The 18,656-nt window shown below is 40.6% G+C and overlaps 1 protein-coding gene across 1 annotated transcript; it reads right to left on the bottom strand.

Annotated features, from left to right (window-relative positions):
* Positions 1-11,798: 11,798 nt before the first annotated feature.
* nelfb (negative elongation factor complex member B) lies at positions 11,799-18,456 on the bottom strand. Its single transcript, XM_052556333.1, has 13 exons — positions 18,192-18,456; positions 16,921-17,081; positions 16,737-16,836; positions 16,294-16,524; positions 15,516-15,701; positions 15,102-15,214; positions 14,906-15,008; positions 13,787-13,882; positions 13,550-13,692; positions 13,370-13,476; positions 13,091-13,232; positions 12,851-12,959; positions 11,799-12,303 (listed from the first exon to the last, which is right to left on the bottom strand). The coding sequence occupies exons 1-13, from the start codon at positions 18,291-18,293 to the stop codon at positions 12,145-12,147; spliced, it is 1,752 nt and encodes a 583-aa protein (XP_052412293.1). The 5' UTR covers positions 18,294-18,456; the 3' UTR covers positions 11,799-12,144.
* Positions 18,457-18,656: the final 200 nt, after the last annotated feature.

The following is an 18,656-nucleotide window of genomic DNA, read 5'->3' as shown; positions in this document are numbered from 1 at the left end:
GTGCTGGATGTGAGGGGTCCAAAGTGATTTTGACAGCCCTTTTTCTCACTCTGGATAAGTACAGTTCTTGAATAGAAGGGAGGGTTGTACCGATGATTCGCTCAGCAGTCCGGACTACCCTCTGTAGTCTTCTGAGGTCAGATTTAGAAGCTGAGCTGAACCAGACAGTTACTGAAGTGCAGAGGATGGATTCGATGATGGTGGAGTAGAACTGTTTCAGCAGCTCCTGTGGCAGGTTAAATTTCCTCAGCTGGCGAAGGAAGTACAACCTCTGCTGGGCCTTTTTTACGATGGAGTCAATGTGATTGTCCCACTTCAGGTCCTGAGAGATAGTGGTGCCCAGGATAGTGCTGCTTCAGCGTGAAGCAGACCAACACACAGGGCGTCTGAACCGAACTGGTTCTTTTGGTGATTGATTCTGAACTAATTCTGTGCTAATATTATGAGCACAGGTAAACCGCGGGTAAATCATCCCCAATCATCGCCAATGACGCCATTACTTTGAGCGCAAAAGAACCGGTGAACCGTTTTCTTCAACCGGTTTATTGAATCGAACTGTCCGAAAGAATTACTGGTGATCCGAAAAACGGAAAAAAAAAACACTTAAGAAAAAATAAAAAAATATATGAATATATGTTTTTCTTCATGCATCTATTTTCATTTGTCTCTGGACTCTTACTTACTAAAAACACTTGAGTGCGGACATGAATCCTACATGAAAGCTAAAATTTTTTATTTATTTTGCATGCATGTTCATGTTTTCTGTATGTTTATGTTTGTGTGTTTATGGTTGTGTGTTTATGTGTGTTTGTGATTTTTTGCTTGTCTGGTCTGACTTTATTAAAAGATCAAACATCCTTTTGACCAGTAAATGAACTTTCAGCTAACCCCGCGCTCACAGGTCATAAAGTTGAAATTGTCACCCTTTGATCACTAAATACACAAAAAAATGTTTTACTTTAGCTGACCTGCAGCATTACCATTTACAACGCCAGAACCACTCAAAACTAATTAGATTACAATAGAGTTGCAAACACCGAAAACCTTTAGATGTTTTACAATCTTCGCTGACATGGTCGTAACAGTAAACAAAAAGACTTCAGATGCCAGACACCAGATGCGTTTCTATGCACTACTTGAGATTAAATATTTAGCCTTTCGTGTAATGTTGTAAAAGTTTCTTTGGCAAGAAAATACCATCTTGACTTACCACATTCATTCCTGTTTAATATTTGTATGCATCTACAGGGTTTAAACTGATATAGCAATGCTAGAAGTTAATATTGACAACATAAAATACATATGAAAGGATTTAGGCTACTAAAGTAAGCGTGAGTGGCTTATTAAAATAAAATAAAACAACACTTTTTTCCTTTTAAAAAAGAAAATCGTATAGGTTAACCTAATTTTAAAGTAAAAATATCAGTCTAATGTTAGAATGTTTTCATCAAATAAGAACTGATGTGTTTTTATTAAAAACGTTACTTTGTTTAATTCTTTTAACATACATTCAAACCTTTGCAGCCAGCGTTATTAGGGAGGTGTAAGTGGGAACTGTTAGTGGGTGTTTTTTTATTTTTTATTTTTTTTTTATTCAAAGCTTTGAAATTTAAAACATAAAGGCATACATTACTGGTAGATTTACAAATACGGTCTGAGATTACACTCAATTTTTGTTCACACTCTGTACATCATGAAACAAAATAAATGTAAAATATATAAACAACCGTTAAGAAAAAATAAAGAAATATAAAGATAGAGATAAAGAAAAAGTAGGGGAGTAACAGCTTCTCACATAAAAAAAAAACTAAGTCCTGTAATGAAGAATACAAAAATCTTGCTTTGGGACTTTTCATTCCTTTTAACGCCTCCAAATACAGTACATCACAAATCCCTCTTTAACGTGGGGGGGGGGTGGAAAACATACATTTATGAATGTAAAATTTCATGCCAGAAGTTAATATTGACAAAATAAAAGACACAGTAAAGGATTTAAACTGCTAAAGTAAGTGTGAGTGGCTTATTAAAATAAAATAAAACAAAGTTTTAAAGTAACATAGATGTATCTAAAGATCCTGAAATGGTCCATGCAGCAGCAGCAGCTATATATATTCCAAGGGTTAGGTATAGAATAGCAAAAAGAACATCTAATCATCTGTCAGTTTATACCACAGAAATGATTGCCATATTTTTGGCTCTTCAGTGGGTTGAACACGTTAATATACCTAAAGTTGTCATATGTTCCGACTCATTTTCAGCACTATCAAGTTAAAGAGTGGAAAATCCTCAACTAGACAAGACAGAGTTTGTTCAGAATACAAACAAAAACAAATATTAATTTTGTATGGATACCTGCAGGTAATGAAGTCGTGGATCAGATAAAACATTAAAATGTCAGACATCGAATTTAATACTCCAAGGAGTAAATTAGAAATAAAAACATAAAAAGATTAGTGGCAAATGAAATGGGGTGGTGAGAATAAAGGACAGCATTTATATAATATTTAAAGAACAGTTGGAAATGAAAGGAGAATTTTGGGAATAGAAATGAAGACAGCATAATATCTCGCCATAGAATTGGACACATTGCACTTAATCAATCATTATTTATAAAAGGAAAAACATGTGTCTGGCCTTTGTGTTAAATGTGATCTTCCTCAAACAGTTGAACCTATTTTAATAAAAATTTAAAGATATGACAATGAAAGATTACAACTTCCAGAAGCACTTAATATAGAAATAAATCAGATCTCATTTTAGAAATTCTTAAATAAAGATGTGGCTATAGAAAATGTTTCACAGATTAAGAATCTCAAAGAGTTGATAAACAGGATTTAAAGAATCACTACTTAGTTTATTATTATTATTATTTATTTTATTTTTGTATTTCTTTTATCTCTTATGTTTGAGTTAGTTTTCATTAACGTCAATGCTCCACACTCCGGTCCTGTAGGTGGCAGTAAATGCACCTAAAGCTTTGCGTCAAAGAAGAAGAAGAAGTAATTTGAGTGGGACAGGACATAAGTATTTCCCTATCATAGGTCACTTCGATGCTGCGGTGACGTCACCACGTATGGGAACACCTCTGGTGTGACGAATGTCTGAAGCCCTATACCATCCCGCCAATCCTATTGGCCAAATGGCGCATAGCACCACCCTGCGCATGCGCGCGCATGATATACCTGGGTGCAGCGCGCCATTTCGCTCAGATTTCATTCCTTCAGGAATAGCGAATCATCTGTGCCCTATCGTCTCGCGTTCTCCAGCGATCTCTTCGAGCAGTGTTAACTCCTCTTCGCGGACGCGATGAGCTTTCGAAAATGTAAGGAGCCATGTACCAGGTACATCACGGCGGGGGACACTCATGACAGGTGCGTAGTATGTCTTGGTTTACATCACGCACAGGCGGCGCTTAGCGGCCTTTCTTCCTGTCCCCATTGTGATGGCCTGCGGCTCAGAGTACTGCGCTCCAGGGTGGAAGTTTTCTCTAATGTCGCCCTCGAGTCTAACCCCCGTCAGGTCACCTCTGCGACTGCCGAGGCACCGCACGAGGCGAGGGCCTGGGGTGACACGTGCGACATGGATTTTGTGGACAGCGCAGCGCTGGAATATTCTCCACATCGCTCGCTCTCCCCTACCCTGCTGCAGAATAAAACTTATACTGAGCCCGTCGTCTTCTCTAATGAGGATTTACTTCCCACACCGGAGGCATGCACCGCCATCTCCTTCGGTTGTGGACGCTATGACGACGATGTTTTATCCACCGCGGCCTCGGGGTCTGAGGACTTCGCGACTGACACTAGCCCTCTTCCTCCTAGCGGACAGGAGAGGCGTGTTTCCCCCTCCTACAGTGAGCTGTTGGATGTGGTTTCTCGTGCGGTGGGTAAATTGGGGCTAGACTGGGAGGTTGACAAGGCCGAGGCCCAACCTTCTTCCAAGCTGGACGACCGTTTTCTAACCAGTCGGACACCTACACAGCCCCGGAGGCCTTTGCCTTTTTTCCCGGACCTCCACCAGGAGGTTTCGAGGTCCTGGAAACAGCCATTTTCGGCGCGGATTACTAACGCCGCGGCCGCGGATTTCGCCACCGTTTCTGATATGGCGAACCATGGCTATACTATGATGCCCCCGGTGGAAGAGACTCTCGCCGAACACCTTGCGCCTAGTTCGGCCGCGGCTTGGAAGTCTCGCCCCCTTCTTCCTTCGAAGGCGTGTCGAGTCACGTCTAGTTTGGTGGGTAAATCCTACATGGCGGCCGGTCAGGCGGATGCGTCGCTCCACTCTATGGCGGTCCTTCAGGCCTACCAGGCGGAGTTATTGAAGGAATTGGATGAAGGTGAGGGCATCACACCGGAGGCAGTTAAAGAACTGCGTAGAGCTACGGATTTGGCGCTACGCGCTACCAAACATACCGCTCGTGCAGTGGGCAGTACTATGGCCGGTTTGATTTCGGTTGAGCGCCACCTCTGGCTTAATCTCACCGATATTAAGGAGAAGGATAAATCTTTCCTTATGGATGCCCCTGTCTCCAGGGATGGATTGTTCGGTGAGGCTGTCACGTCAGTAGTGGAGAAGTTCAGGGCAGCGAAACAGCAATCAGCCGCTTTCCGCCAGCTGATTCCCCGCAGACCCAGGGAGGTCGAACGCCGGCAAGCGCCCGCGCGTTCTCGCTCAACCTCCTCTCACCGCCAGCGAGCAGCCTCTCGAGAGGAACCTACACCCATGGCGCCTCCTCGTAAGGACTGGGGCCCTAGGGTTTTTCCTCCGGCGCACCAGCGTCAACGTAAGCGATTGAACCTGACCTCGACGGCTAAAGCCTCTCGTTCTCGGGTGCCGAATAGCAGCTCCTGATCTTTTTGCTGCTTGCCAGGGACTGTGCCCTCCGCTAGAGAGCGCTGTCGGACCGCTTTCGCGCATCCCACACTCTCATTGCAGTCCCCATGCTCAAACATTGATTGTCTCGCCGCTAACAGCGCCTCGAGCAACATTGGATCGAGCTGTAATGACAGACGCTCCCTCAGACACTCTGCGCAATCCTGCTTTCGGAGTTCGAGGGACGACTCAAGGACCCTACACAAACGGCCCGTTTATGACGGCTCGCACAGCCGCCGCTTTTTCGCTAGCGGCAGAGCCCGATGTTCCATCTGTTGGCCTAATTCCTGCCGTGGACACGTTTCAGGATTATACTCAACGGAACGCAACGACTCCGGCGCATACGCTTCCCCGGTGCACGAACACCACGGGTTTTTCGTGTCCGGTCGTTTTAACGCGTATGACGGCGTTGCTGGGAGCGAAAGTTTTGAAACCGTTAATATTGTTTCGGGCCGCGTGGGAACGCTTGCCCGGCATTCCTCAATGGGTGTTACGCACGGTTTGTCACGGATACACCATTCAGTTTCGGAAAGGCCCGCCTCCTTTCCGCGGAATTCTTCCCACTACGGTGAAGTCTACGGAAATGGCGGTGCTGCGACAAGAAATGTCAGCTCTGCTGAGCAAAGGGGCTATAGAAGAAGTACACCCCTCTCAGATGGAGACAGGTTTTTACAGCCGTTATTTCGTGGTACCAAAAAAAGACGGCGGGTTACGACCCATTCTGGATTTACGCCGTCTGAATCTTGCACTCAGACCGAGCAAATTCAAGATGTTGACGGTGAAATCTATTCTGTCTCAGATCCGACCAAGCGATTGGTTTATTACGATCGATCTGAAGGATGCGTATTTCCATATTCAGATCGTCAAGAGACACAGGAAGTTCCTCAGATTCGCTTTAGAGGGCAAAGCGTATCAGTACCGCGTTCTTCCCTTTGGCTTGGCTTTAGCGCCCCGTACGTTCTCAAAATGCATGGACGCAGCTCTGGCCCCGTTGCGGCTCCAGGGCGTTCGTGTGTTGAATTATTTGGACGATTGGCTGGTGCTAGCGCAATCGCGGACTCAAGCATACTCTCACCGAGATCTTGTGCTGAATCATTTAAACAGCCTGGGCTTACGAACAAATTTCAAGAAGAGTGTTTTAACTCCCTCTCAACGGATAACTTTTCTTGGAATAGATCTGGACTCTCGCGCGATGACAGCGAAGCTTTCTCTCCCGCGCGCTCAGTCGATTGCGTCATGCGTGCGGCACTTCAAAGCGGGTCGCACGGTGACGGTGAGATTGTGCCTCAGGCTCTTGGGTCTAATGGCAGCAGCATCCCCCGTGATTCGTCTGGGATTGCTTCAAATGCGCCCCTTTCAGTGGTGGACGAAAAGGCGGAATATTTCACCCCGTTGTCTCCCGCATCGCACGATTTCGGTGACACGGCGGTGTGTGATGTCGCTGAAAATTTGGATGTCAACCGAATTTCTCCTGTCAGGAGTTCGATTGGGAATTTATGCTTTCCGAGAGACTGTCACGACGGACGCGTCTTTGACTGGTTGGGGAGCTGTGTGTCGAGGGCGACCGGCCCACGGAGTGTGGACAGCGGCTCAGCGCGGCTGGCATATAAACAGACTGGAATTACTGGCAGTTTTTCTGGCTCTCCAGTATTTCGCGGATCTGCTGATCGGCCGTCATGTGCTGCTCAGATCAGACAACACAGCGGTTGTGTCTTATCTGAACCATCAAGGAGGATTGCGCTCTCGCCCCCTGTGCAGGCTGGCGAGGCGTGTTCTTCTGTGGTCTCGGGACAAGTTTCTCTCGATCCGGGCCATTCATGTCCCCGGACGATTGAATTTCGGAGCGGATCTGCTATCCAGACAGGCTCTGGAACAGGGAGAATGGCGATTACACCCCCAGACGGTGGATCTTTTATGGCGGATATTCGGCAAAGCGAAAGTGGATTTATTTGCATCGAGCATGACTACGCATTGCCCGCTATGGTTCTCCCTACGCTCCCCATCGCCCCTGGGCGCCCAAGACCAGTCTGTATGCTTTTCCTCCGATTCGTTTGATCCCAGCGGTATTATGCAGATTACGCCGGGACAGAGTGGAACAGCTGCTGCTGGTGGCTCCGCGATGGCACACGCAGCCGTGGTTTGCGGATCTGATCAGTCTGCTAGCGGGCTCTCCGTGGGAGATTCCCATCAGACAGGATTTATTATCACAAGCACAGGGGCTGATTACCACGAATGCATAGGCGGTGCCTCTGTGGGGCGTCATCCATTAGTTTCTCGTTTCATACAGGGTGAGCGACGGCTGAGGCCTTTCCGCCCTGTGCGAGTTCCTTCATGGGATTTATCCATTGTGTTGTTAGGTTTATCAGGGCATCCGTTTGAGCCCTTGGAGACCGTATCGGATAAAATCCTGACTCTGAAGACACTTCTTCTCATGGCTTTATCCTCCCTCAAGAGAGTTGGGGATTTACAGGCTCTTTCTGTTTCACCCTCATGCATGGAATTTGCACCAGGCTCTGTGAAGGTGCTGCTGCGGCCCAGGCCTAACTATGTTCCTAAGGTCGCATCTAACCCTTTTCGCTTTCAGCAAGTGGTTCTGGAAGCTTTTTCACCTGCCGAGACCGGGTCAGGAGATCTAAGTCTTTGCCCTGTGAGAGCTTTAAAGACTTATGTGGATCGCACAGCCCCTTGGCGTGGTTCTGACCAGCTGTTTGTCTGCTTTGGACATAAAAGTAAGGGCCATGCAGTTACAAAACAGCGCATGTCCCATTGGCTGGTGGAGGCAATTTCTTTGGCCTATGAGGCGCGCGGACTCGCTTCGCCCTTAGGGGTTAAGGCTCATTCCACTCGAGCTGTAGCTTCTTCTCAAGCTTTTCTCAGTGGCTCTTCTATGGATGATATCTGTGCTGCGGCAGGATGGTCCTCACCGAGCACTTTTATCAAGTCCTACAGTCTGGATGTGAGGATGGCCCCTGGCTCCCGGGTTCTCTCCGCTTGAGCAGTTGCTTCCTCGGATCTCAGTTATCAGGTACGTCAGGCGTTTTGGTATATCGTTCCCATACGTGGTGACGTCACCGCAGCATCGAAGTGACCTATGATAGGGAACATCTCGGTTACGTATGTAACCTTGGTTCCCTGAATAGGGAACGAGATGCTGCGGTTCTGGCCGTTCCGTACCTTGATAACTCTTCATCTTCAGTCATGAAATCTGAGCGAAATGGCGCGCTGCACCCAGGTATATCATGCGCGCGCATGCGCAGGGTGGTGCTATGCGCCATTTGGCCAATAGGATTGGCGGGATGGTATAGGGCTTCAGACATTCGTCACACCAGAGGTGTTCCCATACGTGGTGACGTCACCGCAGCATCTCGTTCCCTATTCAGGGAACCAAGGTTACATACGTAACCGAGATGTTTGAGTGTGTCAGCGGCAGGGGGGCAGGGTTTCATATTTTATTGAAGCACCCCTGGGCGCCGCCATTGGCTAGCGGACCCCCACCTGCTGTTAGCATTCCATTGACTCCCATTCATTTTGGCATCACTTTGAAAGCGAATAACTTTACATCTGAGGCGTTTAAAGACTCCATATATCCATTAATTATTTCTAAACAAACACAAAAATGTATAAAAGTCTCCATTACCTTGTATCTTACGTTATGATCCCGTAGAAGCAGTTTTTGTAAAACAATATGCTAATGATTGCGTCATAACCAGCGACTCTCTGTCGTACAGTAGAGAAATTACCGTATGGACAGGAGGAGAAGCTCGCAGACAATCTTTTACTGTCTATGAGTAATTAATCAGAATACTTACCAAAATGTGCTCCTGTTCACGCTCACCTTCTCTGCAGGATTCGGTGGGTGATTCAGATTTCTTTTGGCACAGCGATTATTAGGTTGCTCACGTGACAATTACGTCATCAAGCTCAGTTTGAATCTGCGCATTACGTCCAACCCCCAGGAAGTGCGTGCTTCTAATTGACTTCACTTATCTCCGTTGAATCCAATGGGGTCGCTGTGTCCATTTCTTTTACTGTCTATGGTAAATTGAGACAACACATAGCATAGACAGACAGCATGTTGACATAATTTTGGCACAAATGGAACCTCATAGTTAAGTAGACATTGACAAGTTATAAATACCATGTTTTTTGTGTTTAATATATTTACTTTTATAAGTAATGGTTGTTCAGACAACAAATCATTTTTTTTCAGTGTATGGCTGTTCTATACGCAAGCATCAGTGTCTTGACCTTGAGATAAAGAGAGGTGTAACATGGGCGCTTTTGGGTTCGTTGAAGACGAGTCGTGCCGCTGCATTCTGAATGATTTATAGAGCTTTGATTGTGTTTGATAAAAGTCAAGCCAGAAAAGCATTGCAGTAGTCCAGCCTAGACAAGCAGCATGCTCCGTTCGAAAAGGCCTGATTTTTCTGATGTTGTGCAATGCAAACCTGCAAGATCGAGCAGTCTTTGCCTGCGTTTGACGAATAACGAAATGAGGCAGCGTAGGTGCTGTGAGGCAAGTATGATGTTGTCCCAACTGACAGAACAGGGACAAGCAACTAACCCATCAGGAACTGCTCCTGCAACTTCCAGGCTAGGAGACTTGCAAACTACACATGCTTAGACAGGAACTACTTTCAAAATAAACATGCTTTTAAATTTTCATAAATTTCTGAGACCATATAAAAAAAAACTGGTATTTACTTTTAATGTTAAATCCAGAGTTGTATTTTGAAAAATGTATATATAAAATAAGAGCGTCTGTTAAATACATTTATGTGAACTGAATGCTCTTCTAAAGAAGAGTGATGCTCTTAATGGGAACAGATATAGTGCAAAAACCGCTGCATAAACCGAGACAGTATAACAGGCCTTTTTTTAACTGAAGTAAAAAGAGGAAGAGCTCATCATCTCTGTGGGCGCTTGCCGTCTTCTCGGTTTCAGATGTGGTCATGTCTCAATTCCTATTTATTGTTACCAGTGCTTTTATAAAGTAAACACACTTCAGCAGAGTGGGGAAGATGTTAAATATCACTGCGGTTATTTTATTTCCCATGGGGAAACACCATATACCATAATTTCCACCAGGTGATGACTAGAAAAATCTGACTGCATGCTATCAAGATTAGAGAGATAGTTAGATAGATAGTTAGATAGATAGATTGATAGATAGATAGATAGATAGATAGATAGATAGATAGATAGATAGATAGATAGATAGATAGATAGATAGACAGATAGATATATACTAGACAACTGATAGCAGCTGACAATTAAAAATTGAGCTATGACAGTAAGAGAAGGGACTGTAGAGGTTATCTGTCAGATTACGCTGATCTATATGACACACCACCACAAGAACATCACAAGACAGAAGGCCATTCACTGAGCCAGGCTCTCATTACAAGACACTAGGTGGAGACAGCAGCACAGAGAATGTTCTGGGCATTTATGTACAACACATGTGAATCAAAGAACTTATAATTAATAGTTAACTAAAGAAAATTAGATTGTGTGTAAATATTCAAATCGTTATCTAATTAAAAAGACTCCATTTGCATAGAACAGACAACTTAAAATTGGATGAAGCCAGGTTTAAAATTCACACACATATTGCTTAGACAGGCTACTTTTTACAAAAGGGAAATAGATATTTTGTGGTATTGCTCCATGAATAAAAAAATACTTGTTAATAAATGTTATGTTTGAATGTTTAATGAACAAACACCTGTTAAGACCTCTAGGAATGTGCATTCTACGGAAGTGAAAAAAAGATATATTTGGAATTGAAATAAACAAGACACAAATAGGTCAAATGGAATAAAGTACTTAAATGTATTTGGTGCTAACCAGAAAGTGTTTCTTCTCTTTTATCATGCTGTAATCCTGAGCATTTTTTGATATGGCATCTCAGCCTGGTTTGGCAATCTTCGTGTACATTTGAAAGCCCAGATTGCACGGCTAACAGAGAGCCATGTTAAGCAGTATCCGACACTTCAGGCTCTTTTTGAAGAAACCGCTATTAAACAGGCTCAAAATAATTATTTCAGATCCCACTCATGTCCTTCACTCCGAGTACCAGCTTCTTCCCTTGGGAAGACGATTCAGGGTTCCTCAGTGTAGGCTCAACCATTTTAAGAACTCCTTTGTCCCAGTGACCATTAAATGTTAAGCTAGCTAGAGGTCAACCATTATAATATATGTTTTTATTTCTCTCTCTTTCCATTTTGTGTGTGCAACTAAATATGAACATGATGATTACAAATGTGTTGCAAAATAGGTAGGGTGCAGTTTAATTGTTCACTGTTATTCGTATAAAATAGCAGATATCATATTGTATGTTTCCAGAACAAATTTCCTTTGGGACGATAAAGTTTATCTTATCTCATCTGTGTACTTTAGAGTTTTTCCCACTAGTCTGAAAGAATACATGCTATGGAAAGAAAATAGGCCAAAGTCTAAAAATTGACCAGAGCATGCAAAAAAAGAATTGTTTTGCCACTAGTGTTAGACTGGTTCAAAATGGGGGAAATTTTATTTATTGAAGAAAACTTTTTGGCTACTTTTATAGCTATATTATCTTAACACCCATAATGAAAACAACAACAGATAATTCACCTTAGACTTTAAAAACCTTATGTAAAAAAGTGCATTCTGTGATAAAGGTAGTCAGTTACTGAGTATGTATTTTGCATATTGTTAAATGCTTTTTCATTATTTTTATAATGATAATAATTATAACACTTTGTTTGTACTTATCTATTTGGTATTTGCAGAAAGAGAGTCTGTCAATCTTCTGAATGGAAGTGACGGATTATGCTGCATTTTTTAGCTATATCTGGCTTGGACGGTGTTGGGCAAAAACAAAACATCTAATCAGTTAAGTTTAATGCATTCAAAATGCTCCAAAATCAAGGACTGTAAACTTTCTTACCAATTATTTTATTTACACTAGGGGTTGTCACAGACGATCCAAAGCACAACATAAGTAACCATGAAATGCTGTTCATAAGAGACTATGTTTGAACTCATACAACATTGAAACAGGACTAAATTGTCTTAAAAGAAACATTTAAATGGTAAAAGAGCTGAGCCAACAAAATGGAAAAGACTTTTAAAATGACCCTTATAAAAGAAAAAAAACTTCATAACCAGCACTGTTGGATTTTATACACGTTCAGGTCAGTCTTCACAACATAAGGCTCGCTGTCTATCCCCATGTGATCATGATTGCTGTTGCTGCTCTCTAGTGGCTAGGGCATCCAGTCTCTCTCAAAGAGGGGTTGTAGGGGTGGAGGGGGTGGAGGGCACAGAAACAGGATGAAGGCCCAGATCCATAGAAGGGGCTTCCTCTGGCTCTTGGGGGCTTTTCTTAGAAGCTTCAAGCTTCTCCTTCAACAGGGTGTACAGCTCCTTCACTGACTCACTGCTCTGTAATAGCATGAATTAAAACATGGTTACTTTCTAAAATGTCAGCATTAGAGAAACCGTACAAAGAGGAACAGAGAATACTTTTATCATCTATGAACAGAAGAGGATAAGGTGCCATCTAGCGAGCTTTAAAGTCAACATTAAAACAAAACTGACTCCATTTACTTTCTTAATCTGGTGAAATAAAATCAAATACTACTACTTCTGGTTAATCAATGGTACATGCTTCTGCTGAAAAAGCATCAGCCTACATTATTGCAAATTATTTTTTAGATTTGTGTTCAGCTGCAGAATTCCAACATATATCAATAGAGTAGCTCATATCTGGTTGGTTTGATCCATGTCTTATAACTCTTAAATTTATTTTTAAGTCTGTATAGTATTTTTTTATAATTCCTATGTGAAAAATGAAAGGGAAAATGTTTCCCAGGACTATAATGCCATTGAAAAACTGGACCGGTACTGTTGCATTAACACTGGACAATGTTAATCAGTAGTTACAGTGATTTCAGCAATTTCACATTGATTCTGTTTCCTGTTTTAATACCTGTTTTGGTGGTTCAAGCGTCTTCATTAAGGTTTCCATGTAGGACACCAGCACCTTCTGATGGAGATGATTCAGCAAGCGAAGACAGTGTCGGTGAACATTTTCCTTACTGCAAACGAGAGCAAAAAACAAACTAGAACTGCATCGAAGTGAGCCACAGTATTAACCTTGATTTTTATCTTACTAATGATTTTCTTTCCAAGCACTGAAGGATTTGGTCTATAAAAAGGTAATACAGACCTAGAGAAAGATGTGAGGAGGAAGTTATCAAAGACTGCAGAACAGAACTCCTCTGATCCAAATTCATCAGAGAGCAGAGTCAGATGACCAGTGAGAAGATGGAGAAAGATGTCTCCGAATGCCATGTCGTTATAGGTATCAACTGCACACACACACACACACACACACACACACACACACACACACACACACACACACACACACACACACACACGATCAGTGTCTGAGAGGCTTTGACTAATGGATCCATTAATCCAAAGTCTCTGACAGGAGTCTCACCCAGTGCAGGAAGAAGCCGCTGTAAAGCATTTTTATTCCTCTGCTTGGCAATATGAAGCACATAATAAAGACCGATCTCACACGCCACCCTGTTTTCCTGTATATACCTAGACAAGACAAAAACACCATCCGTTTTAGAAAACTGAGTGTTTGCTGAAAATATTGAGCTGATGAGCATACCTGGAGAAGGTTTCAGGCAGCGTGTTGGGGTACGTCAGAGAGGTTTTCTCCTCACTCGGCAGTTTCTGCTCCACAGTGAACGTGTAGTCATCCACCACTATTGACATCATGGCAGGCAGGAAGCGCGTTACCACCTCCAAATCCTGATGGTAAACAAGACCAGCCTTGAGTAAGTGTACAAACCCATTTCAAATGTTAGGTTATAGTGTATTGAAGAATGCTAAGAGTTAATCTTACCATTCGGGGCTCTTTAAAAACCTGGCTGTCAATCATATCCCAGGCACCCTGGCCAAGAGAAAGCATCCGCAGCAGAAGGAGAAGGTCAGGGCTGTCCTGTGCATGAAAACAGAGTGATTCATAGCATTAAATATTAGAATGATATTTGTAGTATTATTTCTATGCTATAATTGTATGTGTTTATATTTCAAATAAACTTTTAATTTTATAATTTAAGTTTAAAAGATGTATGTCCTTTATTATTATTTTCTAATATTTTTATTTAGATTTAATTAATTAATATTTTTACATATTATCATTTTTATTGAATTTATACAATTTACTCGACAATTTGAACACAATAAGATTTTTTGACTTTTTTTTCATCATTTTTTACAAAATTACATTTGAATTATAAATGAAAAGGTGCCCTTTTATTATTGGTTTGTGAAATTGAAATATTTAGAAAAACAAAACTATATATTTTTAAACTAATCCAAAATCAAATAAATTAATAATGAACAAAAAAAAGAAATCTTTTAATAAAAACAAACTAAGGATTTGTGTGTGCTCTTTCTATCTAAAATTAGAGGCCACCACTGACTATTAATCTTACAAAGATGCTGCATAGTTTTGGATTTAAATTCTATTGCATTATTTCCAAACCTGAGGCAAAACAAAGTTTAGCTTTGTGAAACTGTACTACATAAAACTTCTGAACAGAAACAGCAGATGGGCTGAATGAGAATGCAAATTCACTTTCTGACAGCAGGTGGCGCTTATGGAACCGCAGAAATATAGCATTTCCTTAATTACTGCTGTAAACAAGCAGTACTTAAATATGTATAATACAGATGCAAAATGAAAAGAAAATGTGATCTTATCTTTTCTAAAGATAACTTTTTTCCCCTCAGAGATACATTCATATAAACAACCACCCCAACTCTATTGACATTATTTAGCTCATTTAACATCTCAACCGATTTGAATCGCCGCATATTTTTTGTATCGATTTTACAGCTGGACCGGGCTGCATCGTTACATCCCTAATTACCAAAAACTACTTTTAATAAGTTTTAGTTATACAATAACTACAAAAAAGAAAAGTCTACTATAATGTAAAATCAACTGAGCTCTTACTCTGGGCAGGGCATCCTGGCTCAATAGCTCCTGAAGGTTCCTCACGGTACTCAACACTAGTGTGTTACAGGCAAATGGGTCACAGAGGATCATAGACAGGTCACTGTGAGAAACAGAAACAGAATGTGTAACATTTTTCACTTTTTAAGGGTAAGCTATGTTACCTCATGTCTGTAAGGATTGGTGAATCTTTTACCCTAACACTTGTTCCTGCCCTTTCTTCACCCCATCCAGGAAACCTTGTAACTCTCGGGCCCGTTTAGCATCCACAAACTTTTCCCTGATGCAGGCATCCAAACACCAAGAAAACTACCAAAGGATAAGAGCAGAGATAAGGATTTTGCATTGTAGGGTGTGTTTGAATCAAAAGTGGTCAACTTTATGATACATGATCACACTGCAATAGCTCCAAACTGTTTTTATTGTTTTAATTTATAAACAACCAAAAACACTGCTTTGAGGTCTGGCTTTCATAAATAACTCAGTTCCTGTACCTTTTTAAAACAGTTCCTTAGACCATTTTATACGAACATGATAAATAGAAGGCCCCTATAAATGGTGCTGAATCATGAAGTTGCCGTTGAAAACAGACAGGAAACTGGTTTTACACCTTGTGACAGGGGTCAACTGAACAGATCTCGCTGATGTCAAGGTCATGGAGGGACATGAGCAGCTCAGCTCGCAGGGTGCAGTAGTGAACGTTCCGTGTGCGCAGGAATAGCGTCCGCAGGAACTGTAGTACCATATCATAGAGCTTCACATTCTTCCCAATCATCTGAGTCAGCTTCAACACCACCTGACAAAAAAAACAAAACAAAATCAGTGTCGAAATCACCAAAATTACAAGTTTGTCAAAGTATAAATACATAGGAATAACATTAGCCAACCTTTAAAATACCATTGACACAACATTACATTAACACTAAACCACCATCATGCTAACATTACATAAAAACTGACATTAGTATGTCAGTTAAAAACATAAGATTAATGTTAACACAACATTGATACAACATTACAAGATCATTTACTTATACTATACAGATTCAAAATCTCATATAATTATTTTTTTTTTTTAATGTTATTAGGTATGCATAGTATTGTTAGAAAATGAGAAGTTTTTTTATAATGTTTTAATAATGGTTTTAATGGTTTAGAATTTCATTAACGAAACAGTACAGTACATTAACACTGACACAGTTTTCAAATTAAATGATACGATTATTAAATTGGCTCAGTATAAACTTTAACTAACTAACTGCTTTAGTATAAACACACTATAATATAGACTCTGTATCTAACTGAGCACATTTACAGCTGAAAATTTTATATATTAAAAAATGACTTTGTTAATTCCAATATTGTAAGAAAAAACACCTGCAACTTACCTCACCCTGTCGCCGTGTTTTGGGTGAAGGACTGAAAAAGTTGTGAAGGATGGAGAGGTCACTGCTGAAAAGAGCCGCCTCCTTCTCCACAATATACTGTTTCAATAGAGGAGACACCTCGTCCCCGAAAAGAGCCTGGTTGTCTTGCCAAATCTGCCGCTTCACCTCCACTGCACAGACTTTGTACAGCTCTTTATCAGCCATCACCTGCTTCAGCTTCTTCTCAGGTACCTGCATGACAGTGCAAACAGATCGTCTCTGTTGAAACTAAAAGCACTGTTATGACAACTATAATAATACATTTATCAAAAAATAGATTGCACTCCTAAGGCTGAAATCTGCAAAATAAGTTTTAAAATGAGTCAATATACTGTGCTATATTGAAATATATCTGACACCCAACCACTATAGTAATAAGTTATTTTTACAGAACACATTCAAACCTTTGGCAGATGTTTCAGCACTCGCATGACAATGGGCTGTATGGATGGCATCTTCACCAATGGGAAGCTTTTCTCAAGAAGTTCTTCCAGCTTCATGTACCTGTGTGAATTTAAGGGGATGCATTAGTATGATTTTTATCTGCTGATTATGATTATGATCTGCTGTATCAAACTTTTCATTCACCTGTCCTCTTCTTTGCCCTCTGCAATGGTGGCAACACGCTCCATCAGCTTTTCTCGAAGTTCATCAAAGACTGACTGATGAAACTCCAGCCGTGGAGTCCCGTGAAGGTCCAGGAAAGGCAATGCTGACTGTAGAGTTGGCAACAATATGCCATTTTCCATCTGTGAATGACAATACAGTTGTATTAAAAACATAAGACACAACACAACACGAACATACTTTTTAGAAAGGTACTATTTATGAAAATAATATGCTTTTAAAGCATACTTGAATATATGTTTACAGACACTTAACTGCAATAAGCTGATTTATTTATTTATTTATTATCATTTTTTTGCCAGATGAAGTAGCACTTTTTATATGTAATTTCCTAATTACTGTTAGTGTCTGTGAAAAATAGTTAAAATGCACTGTTGAATGTACTGACAGGCATTTATGGCAAACTAAAATATTCCTTAATTTCTGAGAAAACTACATATAAACTATAATATATTTGTAATTACATATTTTTAATGATGAAGTTGCAATTTAACACAATTTTAATATATTAACTTTAAATGTAATACCAAATAGCACACAGAAGTTAATTAAATTATAAACAAGCAAATTACATGTGTATCAGTATGTTAGAAAACACATCAAAGTGTACAAAAGTTTTTTTTTTAAATAATAATAATTAAACATACTTTTAAGTAAAACTTTTAAATTGAAAATATTACAAAACACTTTTTTTTAAGTGTACTCAAATGTGTTAAGTCCGTAATGTGGACTGTACATAGACTTGAAAGGCCTTTTATTTAATTAATACTATAGTATCTGCAAGAACAGGTTATATAAACATTATATATATATATAATATATATATATATACATTATTATATATATAAACATTACGTTTAAGATTTTAACTGCACATTTATTACAACTGCACTCTTCTTTTTCACAAGGGTATTCATTAGGCACTTATTCCTTCGTTATTAGTAATCAGTAATGAGCTACAAGTAGATGCTAGAAGAGGGCATTACGTACTAGTGATTCAAATAAATACCAGTAAGATATGAATTAGTAAGTTTAAAAAGACATCTGTTTAATCATCTTGTCATATGCTATCATACTGCAAGCTACGCCAGAAACTAGATCCCTCCCATTATAATCAATGAAGATGACTGCTGCATGCGAGCGAAATGTTTTATGCCGACACATTCAAGACACTTAAAGACTGTGACTGTTTTAGAGAAAGAGGTAGCTGTACGAGTGTATTAAGTTCTAACCTGAAACTGGTCGATGGCTTTCAGGGGTTCTGTACAGTTAGTGAGAGTTTCTTTCAGATCTTCTCCATTGGATATTCCCAGCTCCGGTAACCCTGCGAACATTTTGAGTGGCTGTCACTGTTTTAACTGCATTAAAACGAAATGAAATGCAATGCAATGACAACAGTAATACAAAAGATGTGCGTTAGATTTGCATTGTTCGTTGTTATCTGTATTCGCACACTTCCTAACTGTGCAACGTCGTCAACAGACCGTTGTTTCTGACACTTCGTAAAAGGTTCCGCCTAAGAAGTGTTCCTGACTTGGTGCCAAAAAGTCTCCAGTATTGCTATGTACATGTGAATACTAAAATGCCCTTGTCATTAAAAAAAAAAAAACATTATTAAAAGATTTTAGAGAACATCTGTCATTTAAATTATTTGTTAGTAAAATATTAATAAATGAAAAAAGACAACATTACCCTTG

This window comes from Carassius gibelio, chromosome B5, assembly GCF_023724105.1.
Source record: "Carassius gibelio isolate Cgi1373 ecotype wild population from Czech Republic chromosome B5, carGib1.2-hapl.c, whole genome shotgun sequence".
NCBI classification, from domain to species: Eukaryota; Metazoa; Chordata; class Actinopteri; order Cypriniformes; family Cyprinidae; genus Carassius; species Carassius gibelio.
This window is presented reverse-complemented; position numbering and strand designations above follow the sequence as displayed.